We start from the raw sequence: 21693 nt of genomic DNA, 5'->3' as shown, positions 1-21693 counted from the left end.
GAAAAATTATGGTGCCGTTATGCCTTTATATGTAGACAAGGAATACCAAAGTCTCTGATGTATTTCCAATCATTTGGTGAATGAATGAAATTCAAACACACAAATAATAATGGGCACACTTGTAAGGTGCTGCAGTAGACCACAACACATGCTCTCACATTAAGCAGGCAACAGACTCCAGCTCTTGACGACATGCATTTTAAAGATCTACATTCAACACATGGATACTACAATATGCACAGCAGTTACACTCTATAAAACCATTTTAAAGTCTCATTTTATACAAAGGCAATTTTGAAACTCCTAAAAATGAATTTTGTGACGCTTGAATGAATTAAGGGCACTTCAGTTACTATCACTTGGGAAAATGTATTACCGGTAAGTAAATTTATTTATGAGCTTGGTCATAGAACAAATTAAGTAAAGATATACTGGACCACTTTCGCTCATGACGTAGTATTTCTAATGCACATTTGTGGTGGTGTTCTTTGGCTCTATTTGTTTACCTGTAAACTATTGTTTATTTATTTTTTAAAGGCATCTGCCCGAGGTGCAACTTTTTATTTGGGAACATTTTTCGGTGCACAAGCCACTTTTTGAGTCTTGTTTTACTTCTGTTGATAACGTGTAAGTGTTGTTTTGAAATATTAGATAATAGTGGACCTAGGCAGTTGGTATTTAGAGGACCTTAATGGTCACTTTTGAGCCCTTGTCAATTTTTTTTGTACTTGAATGGTCTTGAAACTTGGCCCTGTTTGTTCATCTTGATGCAACAACTAATTTGGCCTCTTCTTTTACCTCCTGTCATAGTTGCAACATCAGCATGTAAATCTTAGATGGCTCTCTGTTTGCGTCCGAAACTCACAGGTCACGTAATGCCACAAAATGGTCCTCCAAAGCCAACTACCAGGGATCTGTAAAAAGGGAAGATGTCAGCCATTTCAGTATTTTTCAGCATCTTCAGACACAGACTGCATGATGTAGTCCATCAGCATGAAAGAGTTTTGATCTGCACGTAAAACAAGAAAGCAAAAATTATCATCTTTTTTTTTTTTTTAAACACAAAAAAAAAAATCCACTCAGGAAGCATGAATCCACTACCACTGTATGTTCTTAAGCCTTGGCCTCAATGTCTTTCAAGCTGGATTCAGAGGTGCGTCGGAGAGATCCAGAGTGGGCGCCCACATTCACGGGCTGCTGGACACCAGCGCGTGGGACAGGAACGGCATCAGCAGCGTGCTGGAGGAGGCCATGACACGCTTCGCCGTCATGCAGCGCCAGACTGAAGAGCGCTTCCGTGTCTGGATGGAAAAGCTTGCGCACCTCGACTCTGACGACTCATCCAAGCGCTCAAGCGATGTCCCCGAAGGTGGGCAGCTGCCACCACTGCACCAGGGAGCTCGACCTTCACCTGCTAGTTCCTTCTTACCGTCTTCGGAGTCTGCGGAGACAATGGCCGCCTACATGTTGGCGCGAGCGAACACCGCTACCGCCTCGCCTGTCAACAATAACAACATCATACCTGAAGTAGTTACTCATAATGGAAACCTCGGTGGTGCTGATCCAGGTCTCTTGAATGTTTAATGCCATTTTGAACTGTGATGTTACCCATTAGGTAGGGCAAAGAATCATGCCAGGACAATACGCCAACGGGATTAACTGCTGGCTTGAATCACTGTGAGAACTTGAGAACATTTGCAAACCTGCACGGACCTTTTGCATCCTCTTCCTTCTGCGGAATCAAACGTTGGTGGTGACATGGCCTGCCACACAACTCTTTAAAAAGAAAAAAACAAAACACTATTATTAAGCCCCAGACGTTTAGACTACTAATGATGTTTCAATTATTGCTTATCCCAAATATACTGTGGCTCCTTAGACTTCAAACAGACCACCCCAAAAAGGTTCCACCTCTTGGGGGCATGGCTTTATATTTTTTCATGTCATTCATAAAATATGGCCGCTACATACTGTGAGACTTCTGAATCCAGGGGTTTGAGTTACACGAGTTGAATTTGTTCCATGACCATGCTCGTAACTCAATTAATCATGAATCGGCTTTCCTCATTTACAGTATAATTATGGAAATGCAAGCGTGCCACCTGGGTTTTGTGATGGTTTTCTTTCACAAGAAAAATGACTGACATTATACTTAATAAAACCATACAATATTAATAAGGAATGTCAAATATTTTAAATATAGCAATAGTCATTGCGATTGTTTGACTCCTTATGGTGTGTGTGCCTTTGCCACCTAAGGCAGAATAATTTGGATATACATGGTGACAAACTCAAGATGCAATATTTGTCGTTATTTGCAGATAAACACAACTTTGTTGTGTTGCTTGATATTGTTCCAGCCCCTCTTTTTTAAATGCAATTCTTTAAAAGGTTGTAATACTGGTAATTGCTAACCCATCTTTAAAGTTTTACATTGTTACCATTAAGAATAAGATAAGCAAATCTATTTTACTTTAAACAGTCGTAATTCTGTTTTATGTTTCGTTTGGCCAGTAAACTTAAACTGAGGAAGGCATTAAAATGCTTGGAGGCTCTTTTTGGATGAATTATTGATTGAAATGAGTTCAGTTCACTTCCACTTTTTGGCATTTATATCTCTGAATGACTATCTCACATATCTCAAGGAAAACCGCAGAAGCACTGTTACAGAATGCACCAAACATTCAACTCTGTAATGATGTCTCAGTCACATTTGCTTGGTCTTGAAATGGCCTCCGTGGGTTGCCAACCCCTTGCGGATGTTGCTTCCTCTGTTTTACTTTGACCCCCAACTGTACACTCACACTCCAGTCAATTGTGCCGGTTTTACAAAAATCTGTCAGCCGCTAAAATAGCATGGTGCCTTGATATCCAGTTTAAATGCTGGCCTCAGCATTAATTTATGATTTTAAAATAACGTTTACACTGTGCATGTACATCTGACAGCCTTTATGACGGCCCCTACACATCGATTTACTCAAGTATAAACTGTACTGACGTACTAGAGATGTGCAGGTGGTCTGCCTTTTAAATCATACTTTTTCATAATAAGACTAGCCGTTTTGGAATGGCCTTTTCCTGTTCCAAAATAACTTGAATCAGTGTGCAAAGTAAGGTAAAGACAAAATACAACACCCTAAATTAGAACAAAAAATGAGATTAAGGCCTTGTCGTTCAAATCAGTTTTGATCTCTAAAAATGAACACTCCTTGCATAGCCTTTCCAGAAGAGTAAAAGCTGATATTTGCTTTAGGAATTGGACAAATGTTGTATTGAATTATGAATGACTGGATTATGAATCGTTTGTCAATTAGACTGATAGAAAAACCAGGTGCATCCCAGCGGAAAAGAATCTTGTTTGTGGAAAGACAGAAGTGTATCTTTTTTGATGTGTTATAGTGGAGAAAAATATAAATACATAGTTATTTATTGTAGGTGTTGTCTATTATCCCCCCTTGGTTTTTCATTTGTTAGCCACAGTGTGATAAGCCTCAAATTTGACCCTTTTTAAAATTAATAAAGTTGCGTTGCTTCTGCTAGTTTGGTCTCGGCAAAGGGAATTATCTTGACTGAAATGAAAGGAATCTTTTACTAAATGTTTGAAACGGTACATAATACATCTTGAGGTAAGCTATATAAAATTACAGGTAGGGAAAAAGCTGCCTTACCAAAAATAGGTTGTAATTTTGGGATTTTAACAACGTGATATTGCAAGTATAGTTCATGGGGGGATGAATCGATCAAGAAACAACGCAGTCAAAGTATTATGGAAAATCTCAATTACAGTAAGTGTAAAAAGATATGCATTTATGTCCATTTGAAATGTACTCAGATAAAGTAATGTTTTATTATTTGTCTCAATCCTCCGACGTTCTCATAATATTCAAATGAATACCTTCTCTTTTAGTAAGGTGTTGAATACTCGTTTTCACCTTTTCGTGATTTGACTAGCGTAAATCTCACTTTTTATCATATTACACCTGTAGTTTTCAAAATTTTTTATAATGCTACAATTTACTATTGTAATATTTATACCTTTTGTTTTAATACAACCTAGTTTCATTAAATTGGATTATATTTATCGTGTAACAATGAATTTACGCGTCATATTACTTTCATTGAATGTTTCTCACAACATGACTTTCTTCTGATATTAGTACTGTAGTTTTTCTTGCTTTAATAGTACATAATGCCACATTATCCTCATTACATAACCTTTAATAAAATTATGCCTCTGTAACTGGTAACACATTACAAGAAAATGTGACATCTGTGAATATTACAGCTTTTTCAAGTAGTATGATTATAGTTGGTTTGAATTATGACTTTATTTTAGAGCTGCAGCTATCAATTATTTTAGTAGTCAATCGATCAACTAGTTTGAATAATTGAATAATCTGATTAGGAACATTTAATGCGTTGCAGAATACATTTTAGGAGATATAAAACAAAGGCTTGCCAAGTTTGTACTTTCAAAAGAGCATTACCAGTATATGCGAATACAAAATGAAATTCCCTGAGTGTTTCTTCAGACTATCCAGAATTGCTCTTTCATTTAAAAATAAATCAAAGTTCCTGAGCTTAGCTTCAAATGGCATAAAAAAATTAATGAGGCTCTAAGTGCAACACCAGAACAATTGGCTAACTTGCAGAGCAAAAGTCCGCTAGCTTCATGCTATAAAATGCTAACATTTTTTTTTTTTTTTTTTTTTTTACAATGCTCTTAACAAATCGTTCAAACACATATTCCCACAAAAAAACGACTGAATATACCTGTAAACTAAATTACGAATCCATTAAAAAAAAAAAATTCTCGAACAAAAACTTACCTTAGGTTGATACTAACAGGGTGCAGCTGGATTCAGCGATGTTAAATGAGTTATGTCATATTCACAGTTGCAACTAGAGGGCAGTATCTACCCAAATCAATGAAACTAAATGCAGACACTTTCAAAACCATTACAACGCCACTATAATTAAACGAATACCTGAAGCAGCAAAATTTGATTCAAAGCTTTTTTCTAATCGAATAACTCGAGTTAATCGATTAATATTTCTACTTTATTGGAATAACGGGAGTCTGCAAAATTATTGTCATATGTTGCAAATTACAATTATACCTTTTCCTGAGATTTACAACTTTTTTTTCCCCACCAATTCCTTTTCATCTCACATAAAATTGAATACTGTCTTGTCATATGAGTTGTTTGTACTGGTGTCAACAATAATCGATGCGGCGATGCATCCCGGTTCGGGCCATGGACGATGCGATTCGATGCGGGCAACAAGCCGAATCGATTCAGCACATATTAAAATATATAAGTCCGTTCAAAAATCTTCCGGTGATGCAATGGATTTGGTTTCCCCATTTGTATTATTATTCTCATGTTTACCTGTAGAGGGAGCTACTGTACAAGCAATGCAGGGGGGACGAGGAACCCAAATCTGCTTCCTCACGGGAGTAACGTCACAGACATGCGCAATTGCGCAGTGCCAATCGAGAAAGCAGAGAGATAAGACATAACAACAATGGCTGAAGCGGAGAAAGAGGGAGCGCGAAAGATTATTGACGCACCAACGAAAGATTATTGACGCACCAAAGACATTGAAAGCAGGTATATGGAGACATTTTGGCTTCTATGAGGTTGGTGGGGAAACTTGACCAAACTTATGCGGTTTGTAAAAAATGAAAGGCTGCTACTGTGTGTTTAAAAAAAAAAAAAAAAAAAAAAAAAAAGCCCTGGTCTCATTCAAAGCACTAATTAAATGCGGTGATTTTTTTTTTTTTTTAATTATTATATATATTAGTATTTTCATTTGACTACAACCAGGAATGACACAAGAGCCTATAAAAAGTTGTTTAATGTCTGACCGCTTGTGTTGCCTCATGATTCACAAAACATATGCTTTGCTTTAGCATTTTAATGCATCCTAGGCTTTAATGCATCGTGATGCATTGCCGAATCGAACCGAATCGAATCGTGGCCCTCTGAATCGAATCGAATCGTGGCCCTCCGAATCGTAATCGAATCGAATCGTGAGGGCAGTGCCGATGCACACCTCTAGTAGTTTGGCCACTTTTTTCTTCTTGCAATAGTATTACAACTTTTGTCATGACTTCTTTGTATGTAAATTGTTTCGGTTTTATAAAATCATGACTTGTGATATTACGATTCCATTCTGGTGTTCGGTTCAATTCAGTTGCAAAAGTGTGATTAAAATGACTTCATGCATGAAAGGGTTAAAAAACAACCTTCGTCATTTTCTCACTTTATCCCCAAGAAGTTAATTTTTTTGTTTCTTCTGTTATGTTACAACATTGTAATCCAAATCTGATCTTGATTGCGACCTTTTTCCCCTCTTGTAACAGTGACTTCTCTTATAACTACAACTTTTTTTCCCCATATATTTTGGAGCTTTATTCTTGTGCCATAGGGTTATGACTTCATTGTCAGTATGTTTGTTTTCAGCATGGCCTTAATACCCCTTGATGCATACCAACAGCAGGACCGAGCATGACAATGTTTAACACCCCCTAAAACTAATTTGGGGGATCATTTGATCGCTGAGAATATTGACGTAGTGTGATAGTTTAAATGCCCACACCTTTCACAGTTAATGAAGGAACCATATTCAATGCTAGGATGCTAACGGGATTTCTGTGTATGTAACATGAACTACCTAAGCTTTGACTGCATCATGTGTTTTGCATGCAGTATCTATTCGTGTGTAGAATTTATAAATGCAGTGCTCTCACCAGGAAGCGTGCCAGCTTTAGCACGGCGTGTATGGCTAATGCCGACTGAATGAAGCTTGAGCATTTATGCTTGTTTTTCCTTTCTTCTGAGTGTGTGCATTGTGTGTAAGGACATTTTGTTGTGGCCAAAGAAACAATTGGGCTTGACACGTGTTTTTTCTTTGCATCACCTGGCCTTTTCTTTGCAGGTTTTTGAATTCTGGTAATGCCATAGCTCTCCAGTTGAAGCTCTTCTTAGGCCTTTCACAACACATGCACACAGTCAGCATAGCAGCAGAGTGTATTTGTTGAGTTGCAAGTAATGTCAAGGGTAGAACTAAATCTAAATATTTGGCAGTCACTATCCAGCTGATGTTTTAGTTATCTGAAAAAGTCTTTGGATGTGTTTTGTATTGACTATATTTGAGTGTAGTTTTTATGTGAATGGCTGTGACTTCAACATAAATAAATGCAAAAAAAGAAACGGCTGCTGTCAAAATGCGTATTACATGCAAACACTGTAACACAACATTTACCGATACATCACAAAGCGTCATTTTTCAATTTTCCTTTTATTCAGAACTAGCCATGTACCGGTATGATATTCTGACTGTATGATAACCTTAAGCCAAAATTTCGCGATATCACGGTATTGCAATTACAGCTCTAAAATGTGTTACTTTGAGATATCTGGGTTTTAAAAAAACTTTTTTTTTCTCTCCATTGAGCAGAATTTTTATTTTTCAAAACATATTAGCAAATTGAACATAAGTATGTTAAAATGATTTTTTTTTTTTAAATTCTAAATAAAATTAAAATAAATGCAGTCTTTTAGGTGAGCCTAAATCCACAGACACAGCTCTACATTATTACCATCAGAACAAAAATAATTGAATTATTTTCCATAAAAAGCATGTGTGTATGAGTCGTATCATGTTTACATTATACACAAACTCAACAGACAGTTGGCAGAGAGAAAAAAATGTTTTACCACCGCTAGACAACCTAAACACGCTGGAGTTAACTCTTGTAGCGGGTGGGAAATGTTCATGACAGTGTTTACTAACCTTTAATTTTGTGTAGATGCGACATCATATTGGAGGTATTGCCTCCTCGGGAGCCACCCTCCACAAACATGTTTTACATGTCGGTTGGCCCTCATCCTCTTAAGCCACGGCCATCTGTAGCTTTTCTGTAGCCGAAGTATTCCCATACCAGCGGTTTCATTTTCTTCAATTGGTGGAAAATTTCAGGAGTTTTACCTCCTCCAGCCATCGTGTAGCACAGCTGACTGACTGACACTGAGTAACAGCCGGCAGGGGAGGGTTGAGCCTTACAGCTGCAAGCGAGGGATTTTTCCATGTGTTTTTGGGACATAAAAAATTGCGAATACCTTAGGGACAGTATGACAAATTTTTGCGGTTTTGAAACCTTGACATTTTCATACCACGTTATACTTTGAAACAGGTAATCAGCACAGGTCTATTCAGAACCCAGCAAAGTATGGTATTGCCACAACTGCACATTGTTGCACAGCATCCCACAATCTGATAATTAGATGACTAAAAGCAAGTAGCTAGGGTTTCCCACAGAGAGCCTGGTGTTAGAGAAGCCCAGGGGTTTTTGGAAATAAAACGTTTACAGGAATTTTAAAATTATGATCTTGTCTGTTATTATAAGCTATTTGATAACAATTAAGCTTAATCAGTCATGAAATACTTTGAACAAACAAAAATGCAAGACAAATTGCATTGGCATAGAGCTGGGACAGGTTTGTTCACATATTGACCAAAGTAAGTCGCCATTGCGCTTTCAACCGTAACACCAAACGTGGTTAAAATGTAATTTCTTCTGTATCAATGTTTTAGCCTGGCTGTCGAGGGGCAAGAGAAGCCTGGCGAAACCCCAGGCTTATAAAGCCGTGGTGGAAATCCTGAGTATCTATTGTCAACTTCACCCTTTTGTAGCAGGATTACAAAACATCTGCTGGGTTGTCTTTAACACACTTTAAAAACAGCAAGACTGAAACAGGTCAACAAAAAATGATTTAGACTGTACAGGTAATACTCAGGCTACGAAGGCGTTCCGTTCCTACTCTGGCGACGTATCCCGAATTTCCGCGTAAGTCGAATTAACCCTTTAAAACAGTGGTCTCCAAACTATTCCACATAGGGCCGCAGGATTTCATTCCAACAAAACAAGACAACACCTATGCACTAATCTGGTGTCGATTACAGTCAGGTGCTCCTTGTTTTAGCAGAAACCTTCATTGGTTAAATTGTCGGTACTCGATTGGTTGGAACGAAAACCAGGACCCACAGCAGCCCTTGAGGAGCGGTTTGGAGACCCCTGCTTTAAAAATTAAAAATTACTATCCAAAAAGTCCAATAGTTTTGTTTTTTTTGTTTAATGGTGGAGGATGCACTGCCCTCTGGTGGCAGCATTGGGTCTGGCTGGACTGTCGTTCAATAATGCTTCTACAGTGGTATGAAAAATATCTGAACCTCTTGGAATTTCTCACATTTCTGTATAAAATGTGATCTTTTTCAAAACCACACAGATGAAAAAACAGCATCTGCTTTAAGTAATAGCACCCAAACATTTTACAGGTTTTCATATTTTAATGAGGATAGTATGCAAACAATGACGGGGGGGGGGGGGGGGGGGTGAGATAAGTGAACCCTCTGCCTAAGGAGACTTAAAGTGCAATTGAAACCAATTTTTACCAAACAGTTTAAGTCAGGTGTGTGCCCAATTAATGATGAGTGGTTTAAAGCTGCCCCACACACTATAAAACACACAACTGGTAAGAATTGTCTTGATGAGAAGCATTGTCTGATGTGCATCATGGCTCGGTGAAGAGCGCTGTCGTTAATAACGTTAATAAAGTAAAAAAATAAGGTACTGTAAGGTGCAATTAAAAAAAAAAAAAAAAAAAAAAAAAAAAAAAAAAAAAAAAAAAAACGGACTGGAGACAAATTGGCGGACGAGACTCCGGCGTCAAGTCGAGTACGTCATAACCCGGGGACTACCTGTAATCGACAGCAGTAGACGTCCCATCCATTTTGATTCGGAGGCACTCTCAGTGAATGCTCACTGCCAGATCTCTTTGTCAAAACAGATCGGACATCTATCACTGATAATGGCAGAAAATTAGTTAACAACAACATTCCATTTCTATTATGACTCTGTTGATCCCTAAGTTGTCAGAAAAATTACCAATCCATGCAGAGCTCAAGGTGAATTTACGGTCTTTCACTACTGTGACACTTGAAGTGTAAAATTGTTGGGTTGCCTTCTCACCTCCAGTTGGTACCATTTACAAGAAACACCATTTTTTAAAAATTGATTGAGGTCCTAAATGACAACTAAAGTAAATCTTAGTCTTTTTTTTTTTTTAGTTTAGGTGTGTTCGCAGCTAATCCCCTCATATCTACGCCATATTTTGAATAATGAAGTGTTTTCTTTGTCCTCTGCAGACGGGCCTCCAGTAGTGGGTCACTATGATATATCAGACACTGATTCTAACCAAGAGAGTATGAATGTGGAGAAAATCCGGCCCAGCGTGATTAAGCGCGAACTAGAAACACTCAGAGGCCAGGAAATGGCAGCACGCTCCGGGTGTATAAGAGCTCTGAGCTCTGTGGCAGGTCAGTTACAAACCCTGACTGACTTATTTCTTCCTCCTCTTGCTCCTCCTCTTCAGTAGAGTCTGGACTTTTAAGCTTTCTGGGTTTCATCTTGGCAAGATAGTGATGCCTCTTTTGGTACTTTCTCTATGCAGAATTTCATATTTAAAGAAAAAAAATCACAAATAGCATTTTGTCCGATATGACGCTGCTTTTTATTACATGCGCAGACACTTGCCCTTGACCTGTGATCGTCTTATGCAGCTACAAGACCTGAAGTCCTCCCCTTTTTCTCTCCACGCATTGGTAATTAGTACTCAATGTTTGATTTTGTTTTTTGTCTCAGGCCAGACAGAGACTTTACACAATGTGGATGGGCATCAACGAAAAGGCCAGATCAGCATCGCATCATCAGACAGTGAGGTGGAGATTGTTGGTGTGCAGGAGAACATTCGGTAACTATACAATTCACCTTTTTTTTTTTTTTTTTTGTCTTTTAGGAAATAAAGGGAACAACAAACTTTCCACCATAAGATAAACTTTATTACATGTATATTGTGAATAAAATAATGTAGTGCTGAAACAATTGAATAATGTAGTTACAAAATTGTCCAATGAAAATCTTTGGCGCAAGACCACAGGTGTCAAAGTTAAGGCCCAGGAGCCAGATTCTTCCCACCATGACATTTTATGTCTTAAGTAAATCATGTGGTTCGACGTTGTTATTTTGCTAAAATAAAATGTATGTAGTCTTGTATAAAAAAAAATAAAGGACTACAGAAATGGCTGATGTTTTTTGTTTAAAAAAAATACAGAAATATGAAAGTTTTTTGCTGCCACACCCAAAAAAAGTCCAGTATCACATTTTTACATGATAGTTGTCATGTTTTTACATTAAAAAAATGGGATGACTATCATGTGTAACTGGACTTTTTGGGTGTGGCAGCAATACATTTCCATAGATAATATTTTTAGTTTTTTTCCATTTTTGTTTTATAATTAAAATAAATAAATAAATACTTTCTGTTTCAATTAAAAATACTTAAAGCAACCTTAGGTAACTTCTCAACCTTTATAAAATACTTTCATAACATTTGTGATATATCGACTGACACCTACTTGAATGACATCTCTTGTGGTGGCAGGAACCCTGTCACACTAAAAAAAAAAAAACAAATGTACTGACTGCTTTACGTTGCTTTGTTAGAAAATGGAAAAGGCTAAACATGACTGATAATCTACCTCGGACTCGGGATCCATGTAAAATCTCTCCTCGTGGGGCATCACTCGTGATGAGAAAAGTTAGGGCTCAGCCTAGAACTACACAGCAAGGGCTGTGACCTGAAGAGAGCTGGATGCCCAGTTTCAAAGGCTACTGTCAGTTGAACACTACGGTGCAATGGTTTAAAATCATGCATTGCTCAGAAGGCTCCCTGTTGAAGCCAATACATGTGAAGGCCCGTCTGAAGTTTGCCAGGGACCATCTGAATGATGCAGAGGGTTTATGGGAGAAAGTCATGTGGTCAGATGAGACCAAAGTAGAACTTCTTGGTGCAAACTTGTCGTGTGTGGAGGAAAAAGAAGGATTAGTACAATCCAAAGAACACCATCCCCATTGTGAGGTATAGTGGTGGAAACTTCCTGCTTTGGGGCCGCTTTTTGGCAAAGGAGACAGGACGACTGTACTGTCTAAAGCAGAGGATGAATGGTGAAACATATCGTCAGATTTTGAGCCACAATCTCCTTCCCTCAGTCAGACACTTGAAGACGAGTCAAGGCTGGATCTTCCAACATGACAGCAATCTCAAGCACACAGCCAAGCTGACCAAGGAGTGGCTGCGTAAAAAGCATATGAAGGATCTGGAGTGGCCTAGCCACTAGCCAGTCTCCAGACCTCAATTCAATAGAAACTCTGGATGGAATGAAAACTTTGTGTTTCTCAACGACAACCCCGAAAGCTGACAGATCTAGAGAAGATTTGTGTGAAGGAAAGGGCCAAAATCCCTGTTTCCATATATGAAAACCTGGTGAAGAACTACAGAAAGCGTCTGACCACTGTAACTGGAAACAAAGGCTTCTGCACTAAACATTAGCACAGATTTTCTCATGGGTACAAATGTTTATGAACCCCAGTAAATTACAAATAGATTATTGAAAAATCATACAATGTGAGTTCCAGATTACTTTTTTAAAATGATGTCTCTATAAGTGGAAATGCATCTATGATTGAAATTTCAGACCTCTACCTATTTTCTAAGTGGGTGAACTTGCAAAATCACAAGGGATCCAAATACTTCTACTCAAAGTCCTCAATGCAACTACGATGTAGCCTGCAAAACAAAAATGACTGTGACATCCTTCTCTCGATTAATGTTTCTGCACTCACCCACCACTTTGGGAAGTTAGCGTGATAGTAGGGCTGCAGCTATTGATTATTTTGGAGTCGATTCATCGATGAACTAGTTAGTTCGAATAATCGATGAGTCGAATAGGGAACATAAAAAATTTAAATACCTGAGCTGAGCCTCAAACTGTATTAAAAAAAATTAATAAATGAGGATCTAAGGACAACAAAAGACCAACTGGCTAACTTAAACAGCAAAAGTCTGCTAGCTTAAATGCTATAAAATGCTTTTTTTTTTTTTTTTTGCAATGCTCTTAAATGGTTCAAACGCATATTCCCACAAATAACAGCTAAATATACCTCTAAACTAAATTAGCAATGCAATAAAAAACATTAGCTCAAACAAAAACTTGGCTTATGTTGGTCTTAACAGGGAGCAGCTGGATTCAGCCATTTGAAATGAGTCATGTCATATTCACTATTGTCACTAGAGGGCAGTGTATCTGCCTTTAATCAATGAAACTAAATGCAAACACTTTCAAAACAAGCAATTACAACGCCACTTTAATTGAACGAATACTCGAAGCAGCTTTTTTTCTAATCAAGTTAATTGATTAATCGTTGCAACACTACGCGATAGCATTGAGCATTTACAAAACGAAGGAAAGATGAAACATATGAAAGAATATAGCGACTGAGCCTGTTTGGGAGTGTTACTAAAACATACCCCCCCACCCCCCCTTAAAAAAAGAAGGTAAACATTGTTTTTGTGTGTGTGTTGAAGATGCGCCCACCCTTGCGGCGGAGTGATCAAGAGTTTATCCTCCTTGAAGGACGAACATTCGGCAGAGCGGTCCGCCTGCAGCACGACTCACCCGAATCCGCAGCTGTGGACATGCGTCTCCCCTCAGTCCAGTTGGGTGTCCCCACCGGAGGTCGTAGACCTCACGCTGGACGAGGAAAGCAGCGGACACAAACACTTGACATGAGGGGAAAAAAAGAAAGAAAAGGAATCCTCTTACACTGAAACTACCCTTACTCTTCCTTCGTGGTCACTCATGCCTTCCCGGAGTTCTTTTTGACCTGTTTTTGAACAATCGTGTCTAAAGCCAGTCTGTTGATGAGGTTTTTTTTTTTTGTTTGTTTGTTTGTTTTTTTGTGGTTACACAGCACAGCACTTGAGTTACAAGAGTAAAGGTAAATCACCTTTTAATGAAAGCAATACCCTCCCCCAAACTCATGCTTTTGTGAGTGTGTGTGCTGTATAGTGAAAAATCTATAACTGCTGCTGGAAAGCTAGACCGCTATACGGCACCTGGTCAGCTCTATTACTAAAGATTCAAATACTTTTCATTTTCAATTTGCAATCAAAAATGAAAATGTCACATTTTTTCCGTCTTTTATTTTTAACTTATATAACTATATTGTATATTGTATAACTATATAAATAACAAAGTAGTTGTAATTTTATTTTGTGCTCAGATGAAAAACTTTGTTTGAATGTGTGTGAAATTGTATTGATATCCTTTTACAGATGTTTAATAGTTTGATCATATTTTTACCTTATCAGGGACAGTTGACACTTACCCCGGTAATACACCAGGCACTGCACCGCGTCAACGCAGTGAAACGCGGCTGTTAAAGTCAATCAGCCAGTGCGCATCGGCCGCGTTTTAGATGGGTCCCAGAAGCGATTTAATGCGTCACACTCGAAAAGAACTGCAGAGTTTATTATTTGACGCGAGACGCGACACTCCTGCTTCAATACTACTAGGTAGGATCGAGCAGATTGGAATAGAGGTAAGATTTTAAGACTGAACCGGTCGGGCCAAAACATGTCAATTATTTACATTCGGGTCGGGCCGGATTTCTCTCTTGCTTTTCTTTTTGAGTAAATATATATTTTTTATATGTATACTAAAACGATGTATGGATGTTAAACTAAGGAATATTTGTTATACTTGTTATATTATAGGCCCCCGCCCTCTTCCCCTCCTGCTCTGCGCGAGTCCGCATCCTGGTTTTTCCTTTTCGATATGGAGCAGCAAGAAGTAAAAAACTAACTAAAGACGGGAGAATTGAAAAGGCAAACATGCACCGGTAGGAGTGGGGTATGGAAAGGCTTCAAATTGATTGTTGAAAATGCTATACAGAAACATGTGTTGGCTTCGCTGAATGCAAACGAATGCGGCGCTTTGCTGTCATACGAGAAATATATTTAACAAACTTTTCCAGCGTTATTTCGTTGTGTAAATGCATTTATAATAATCATAAAAATATACAGACTATTTAGACCACAGGTGTCAAACCGATTCCAGAAAGGGCCTAGTGGGTGCAGGTTTGCTTTCCAACCAATAAAGAGGACACCTTTTCACCAATTAGATATTTTACATGTGTAATCAGGTAAACTTTGTCAGGTGCTGCTTGTTTCAGCAGGAAGTTCATTGGTTAAACTCTCTGCGCGTTATCGGTTGGAACAAAATCCAGCACCCATTAGGCCCTTTCTGGAATTGGTTTGACACCTGTGATGTAGACATTGAGAAATCTTGCGGGGGGGTTTTTTCTGCCAACTCGAGATTAAAATAAATGTCAAATCCGTTATCCGCCTGATAGAGCAGACACACAAATATAAAAGGTATAAATGTTTATTGAATATGCATCTTACAGTCTTGTTTAACTGGGAGAATTAGTTTCAAAATACAGGCTTTAATTTGTTTTCATTATGCACAGGCATCGTCACAAATGTGATCACGCAAAACGCAACCACGCATCGCATCCCCGCATTTCCTCCTCCTCCTGAGTCCTCACAAATAAAACATAACATTTTTGGGTGGGGGGAGTGTTTCGAGCTTGTGCCTAAAAATAAAACCTAACATTTCGGGAAATACCAGGCTTGGGCCTGCAAATCAAGTTAATTGATCGCGCCCGGGCTGGGTTGTGCTTTAAAAGCCGCAGGCCATGTAGGGCTGGATTTTTTTAGGCCTGATCTAACCTCTCGACTGGAAGTCACTCGTGTAAAAATATGGTGGATCCGGTTGATTTTCAAAATAACATGCAATTGAATTTATTTCTGCGTGGCGCTTTAACTTGACAAAATCTATCAATAAAGCTTTTGAAAACTTAAGAAAAAAAAGTTTCATTGAGGCATTTCATATGTAAAATACGTGTTAAAATCTTTGTCATTGGGATTGTTTTTCTCATTAGCACAGGATTTTTTTTTCTCTCTTTCAGAAAGAGAGCTGACCAACAGTCCAATGAGATTCGTTTATTTGCGTGACGTGTTCTGAATGAGCAACGTCACTCTTCTGCGTCGGAATTCGTCTCCACAACAACACAGATGGCGAACAGGAGAGCCGAGAATATGTTCCAATCCACGGTAAAATCAGTTTTAAATTAACAAAAACACCTCGACACAAGTCAGTGACAACAGTCTCTCGCACTTGCCATTTTAAATAAACTCCGCTCTACTCATATTTGTACTTCAGCGCACAAGTCCCTCGTCGCTTTACTAACGTCACATCCGCCCGTCGCTGATTGGTCCACTCCGTTGTCTGTTTGCTGTGGCTTGCTTCGCCCTGGAAATTTTATCCGCTGAATGCTGGCCAGACTCAATTGCTGGAGCAGCGGTGATTCTGGTGTACCAGGCTATTGTTGTATTATTATCTTTAGAGACCCGCTACTCTCGCGAGATCTTGCAATCCTTGTGTGAACAGATCGAGCCGCTCCACAGACGCTTTGTTCGTAAAACGCGTTCTGTGGAAATTGGGGGCGAGTGTCAGTAGTGCGTTGACGCGCCGTAAATGTGCCTGGTATGTTACCGGGCTTACAGTTAGACCTTTAACCCTTTATCGAACAAGTGACTTTTTGGTGGTAATTTTACAATAAATTTGACATTTAAGACCTTTTACCCTTTATATATAAATATATACAAATATTGTATTTTTATTTTATTTTATTTTTTTTTTTAGATTTTTTAATTATAAATGTATAAATTATTACAATGTCAATTAAAAACTAATTAAATTCATAAAAAGTAATACTGTTTACGGGTCAGTAAGTAAGGTATATTTTTTTCTTTAACACGTTGGCTCCCATTGGCGGCGGTAGACGACCAGTCCACTTCGACTAGGAGGGGCGAAAGAAGTTAAATGAATAAGGGGAAGGGGATTGTGCATGAAAGGGTTAAAAGTCTTGTCCACTCAGAACACGAATGAACTTCAAGACTTTGGTGGGAAAAACATCTTTTTTCAATTCCTTTTTCTGTGATTCATAAGGGACTGTATTTATTTCGGTTGACTGATTTCAGTTTTTGATCGCAAATTGAAAACATTGAAAGATAGAATGGTGGAGGATTTCTTTTTTTTTATTTAAATGCCCATCCACTGCCATCCTTTGATCATGCCTAGTTAAGTGGATGGATGTTTAAAAAGTCTCACCACTGGGTTAATATTCACTTTGGTGCTGCTATTGCTACTGTTCCACTTACATGTTACAAAAATTGGTCACTTGATGTCTGCATACCTATGTGTGAAAGTAATAGGTTGGCTTTTTACTTTTGGAATCATCTTGATTGACTCCAAAGTACAAAAAAACCCTTGCATAGGGGTTACATCCCAAACCCCGTTAGGTTGAAATATCCTATTTGAATTCATTTTAAGAGTTTTCATAACATTTATGATACTCTAAAATGTTTTTAAGCTCTCCAAAAAGTTTTATAACACCACAAACACATAAAAAATCTAAAAGATACAATATAGGATTTCACAATATAGATTAAAATTGATAGCTTTAGCTAACCCTTTAACTCCATAGACGTCCAAATTTCTTCTGAAAGGGTGTGGCCGTCACTGCCGTTATTGTTACTGAAATGCCGTCATTCACTGCCTGCCCTCCTAGTTTTTGTGAAATGGACGTCTGTTGCCGTCAATGGCTGTGAAAGAGAAGGAAAATGTGGCAATGCACATTTAAAGAGGACATTCAGAATGCTTGACATTAGGCTTAATCTTCAAGTTAGCGGGGGTTTAATTAGTCGGTAGATTTGATTGCAACAAATTCCGTGCAGTTATCAGTTTCAGGTAGGGTTGCCACGTTTCAGAAATAGATATACGGGACGCCCCCCCCCTCACGCCCAAAGCTGTACAGGCAGAAAAAAAGGGACATCCCTAAAACTCCTAAAATGCATAGAAATGTATTTATTCATATATATTCCCTATTGGTTCAATACGGAAGGCAACATTTAATACCCAATTACCGATCACTCCTTGTTTGAAGGGACAGGTGGCAACCCTAGTCAGGGCTCCAGAGTGGCTAAGCTAGTGCGAGTCAATGGGCATGTCAATAAAAAACACAAAAAACAACATATGCACGCATGAAAACCACCAATGACCCATGCAATCAATAGTGTTGGCTATGTTTTAAAGATGAAGTTATTACCATTGCATGTCAATAATTGTGGTATGAAAAGCAACATTTGTAATCCACCAGCTCTGTAGGTAATAGGCTGCAGAGCGGAGTTATGTTTTTTCCACCAGTGTATTTATGTCGTAGCCAGCAGCAGGTATCTAGTTTGTATTGTTCCTCGTTTTTCATAGGCACGTTGTGGAAACTCTTTTGCCTATTTTTTCTGTATGTTTCCACAGTCTCTAAATGCATTTTTCACTATTTTGTCTTCAGTCAACAAGACTGTCGATTGATGCTGCATTCGAGGATGGTGGGAAGTTGGAGTTTTCCCACCTCTGACCAGGAAAAATATCATTGGAACGCCAATCGAACTGGGAGGCCCTAGTCGCGAAGTCAGGAAAAAAAAGTACCCCGACTTAACTAGTTGCTTCAATCAGACACCACTCGACAAGATGTGCAGACCGTCGATAGTAAAACTACAGATGACAGTTTACAGTGTGATGTAATTACCTTCGCCTCCACTATTTGATCACTCACGAGAAGGCTGGTTCGCTTGAGGTCAATTTGTCTTTTGATGGCCAAAATGAACGCTTGGAACGCTTTGAGGTCGCAACTGGTATCATCCGAGTGGGATAGGTCCGATTTCCCACCTTCCTCGAATGCAGCATGAGCACGAGTGGCTGAGCACTCCTCTCTATTGTTGTCAAATTCTGCTAGCTTAGCAACTCACAACCCTGAAATTAGTAAATAACAAACTGCATAGAATTTGTCGAAATCAACTCCACCGACTAATTTAACCCTCACTAATTCGAAGACTAAGCCTAATGTAAAAAAATTCTGAACTTCCGCCTTAAGGTACATTCTGATTGGTCAAACCCGGCTAAATGCCGAAATTAAACAAAGCATGCCAAATAAAGTATTAATTCAAAGCATGTCTTTGTGATTCGCATATTGCACATGGCATTTTTGTCCAAAAATTATTTTGCAGTGCTAGTGAACTAAAAAAAAATGCAAAGTTCGGGTGTGGGGGGCTGTATATCGTATAAGAAAGTCTGTCTTCAGTGTCCTCTGAATGCCTTGAAATGTGCAGTTTTCCTTTCAAATTATTTTTATTCTGCAAAACCGCGACTTTTGCTATATCCGAACAAGAACTATTTTAATAGTGAAGGTGAGTGTGGCATTGTGTGTGACATTTAGTTTATATTTCTCCTGCTATTGTTTTTATGCCAGTGACATTTTATCCAACTTTTTGGTTTCCGGAAGCTGAAACGACTGGTAAAATGATACAATTTTACTTATGCTAGTAGGGGAAAAGTCCTACATAAAGATTTTTCTAAACCAAAGTGGATTTGTTAAAATCTCTTTTTGAGTTGGGTTCATAGAGCATTCATTGGAATCTTCTCGTCATGACTTTTCTATAAATTTAATCCAAGATATTTGAAAATTCATGTTCCATTACAACATACAGTATTGTTTTTAACTTCAGTAGGCTATGCTTTTTACTGCCGCTAGCACACCAATAGCAGTTCTTGTAACACCACTTTTCTGTTTTGCATTTTATTGTTTTGTGTGTTTTTCATGCTTTGGCTGAAATACAAAATGGAGGGCATTCTCAATTGAGGGGGAAAAAGTGCATTCACTCATGTCATCATACTTTGCCTAAGCTCTTCCTTTAGCATTTTTTTAAAGTGTCAATATTTTAAAATAATAACAAAAAAGTGTTTATATATTTTGTTGCTTCTGCCATGTCTTCCTTTAACTTATGTCTGTAGAATGAAAAAAGAACTATTTTAAAAACAATAAATAGAATGTTATTTAATGACATTATTCTCTAATGTTTTTGTTTTCATTGATTATTTGGAGCAAAAAGTATTGATGGAAGTACTCGTAATTTGTTGCTGAATTGATGAATGTGTTAATTGTACTCATACGGATGCATTGGTGGGTTATGTGGCAGTGGTTTAAAGTGCGTACAACATGAGGAAAAAAGTCTTTAATAGGATTATTATGTGAATTAGAATCATATTTTGAGACTATTTCTCTATATACAACATTTTAGTAAAGCGCAGATGATGAGAAACTAGTCTTTTAACCTGCCGGTTAGCCACGCCTACCATTATAGGGCTCTAGCGTCCCCAACAGATGGGTGACATCAGCGGAGTCACGATTTCATCTGATTTAGTATGCAGCCCGTGGAGGGGGAAATATTCACAACGAGGAAAACACGACGAAGAGAGCCGCAAAATGTCATTGTTTCAGTCTCCAATATTTGTACAGGATATTCTTTTTATCCAAGTATTTTCCCCAAGAGCTAAATAAATGGCTTGAGAAGGACCAGTCAGCCTGTTGAGGGGGAATTTTTCAGAACGAGGAAAACGTGACTAAGAGAGCTGCAAAATGTCATTGTTTCTGTCTCGTCAATATTTTTACAGGATATTCTTTTTATCCAAGTATTTTCCCCCAATAGCTAAATAAATGGCATGGTCATGACAAATAACAGTCTTGTGCTAAATGGAATATGAAATAATAAAAATGCATTTATTCAAGACGACATGGCAAAATTACTCCATAATGGTCAAAACTGTCGACTTCATCTTTACTGTCGCACCTCCCGAACGATATTTTATGCCCCCTAAATTGGGCTTATGTCATTTCCCTTCGTGGCTTCGGAGAATGTAAAGAAAACCAAGAGGCGTGACAGCTAGCCAACATGCTAACCCGAACCGAGTGATGTTTCAGTCTTCGAATCAGAAAATCACACATAACCAGTGTTGTTAATTTTACTTTAAAAAAAGTAATTAGTTACAAATTACGTCTCCCAAAAAGTAATTGCGTTAGTAACTCAGTTACCATAATTTAAGAGTATTTAGTTACTTGGCAAAGTAACTAGCGATAATTTTCTTTCTTTTTTCTCAAAAAAAAAAAAAAAAAAAAAAAAAAAACGTCACGCAATGTGAAGTTTAAAGGGGTTGGGGGACAATTAGCCCTAGCCCAATTCTTTACCCTCCACTTAACTAGACACAAGGGTATTGCGATAACTAGATAGTAACCTTTGCTATGTGTGGAAGTCATTTAAAGTTGTGAATCAACCGTTAAAGTTGTTAAAATTGCTCCCGTTATTGCATCAGTTCCCTTCTGTCTACTTTCAACATGTGTAAGTTTTAAAACTGTTTCATCATTCAAAGATAGATTTAAGTTAAGATTTTGCCGATTTAGGAGCATTTTAGATCTTAAAAAAAAGTTACTTAGGTTTGGTAGGAAGGATCTCTACATCAGAGCCATCCTGAGAGGTCTACTGCTTTAAGATGGCGGCTGTTTACTAACGCATGTAGTCCTTAAAACATGTTGCCAATGCAGCTGTGTCTGTAAATTGCATCTAGTTCTATAATATGATATCTACCGTGTCGTGGGCGTAGTTTGTCGGCTATGGCTATAGTCAGGTATTATTGGATCCACCTAGCATCGCGGTTGCAACTGCGTCTTCCCCACTCCTGCTCTGCTCTCTCGTCTCCATGAGTCCGTTTCTCTCAGACTTTTTTTATTCAACCAACTTAGTAACGCACGCCTTTCCTGCCTTAGTAACG

At 38.3% G+C, this 21693-nt stretch overlaps 1 protein-coding gene across 5 annotated transcripts in view; it reads left to right on the top strand.

The window, feature by feature from the left end:
* Positions 1-20518, top strand: part of ark2n (arkadia (rnf111) N-terminal like PKA signaling regulator 2n) — a 44372-nt gene extending 23854 nt beyond the window's left edge. The window contains exons 3-5 of one of the 5 annotated variants that reach the window (XM_057818801.1): positions 10216-10386; positions 10712-10820; positions 13494-20518. In XM_057818801.1, coding sequence (XP_057674784.1) covers positions 10216-10386; positions 10712-10820; positions 13494-13698 — 485 coding nt within the window. In that variant the 3' untranslated portion in view covers positions 13699-20518. Of the gene's footprint in view, positions 1-1141; positions 9364-10215; positions 10387-10711; positions 10821-10865; positions 11199-13493 lie in introns of those variants that run through there. The other 4 variants (XM_057818806.1, XM_057818805.1, XM_057818804.1 and 1 more) reach the window with 4 other exon arrangements.
* Positions 20519-21693: the final 1175 nt, after the last annotated feature.

This window comes from Corythoichthys intestinalis, chromosome 17, assembly GCF_030265065.1.
Source record: "Corythoichthys intestinalis isolate RoL2023-P3 chromosome 17, ASM3026506v1, whole genome shotgun sequence".
Lineage (NCBI taxonomy): Eukaryota > Metazoa > Chordata > Actinopteri > Syngnathiformes > Syngnathidae > Corythoichthys > Corythoichthys intestinalis.
Note: the sequence above shows the minus strand (reverse complement) of the source record. Positions and strands in the feature narration are given on the sequence as shown.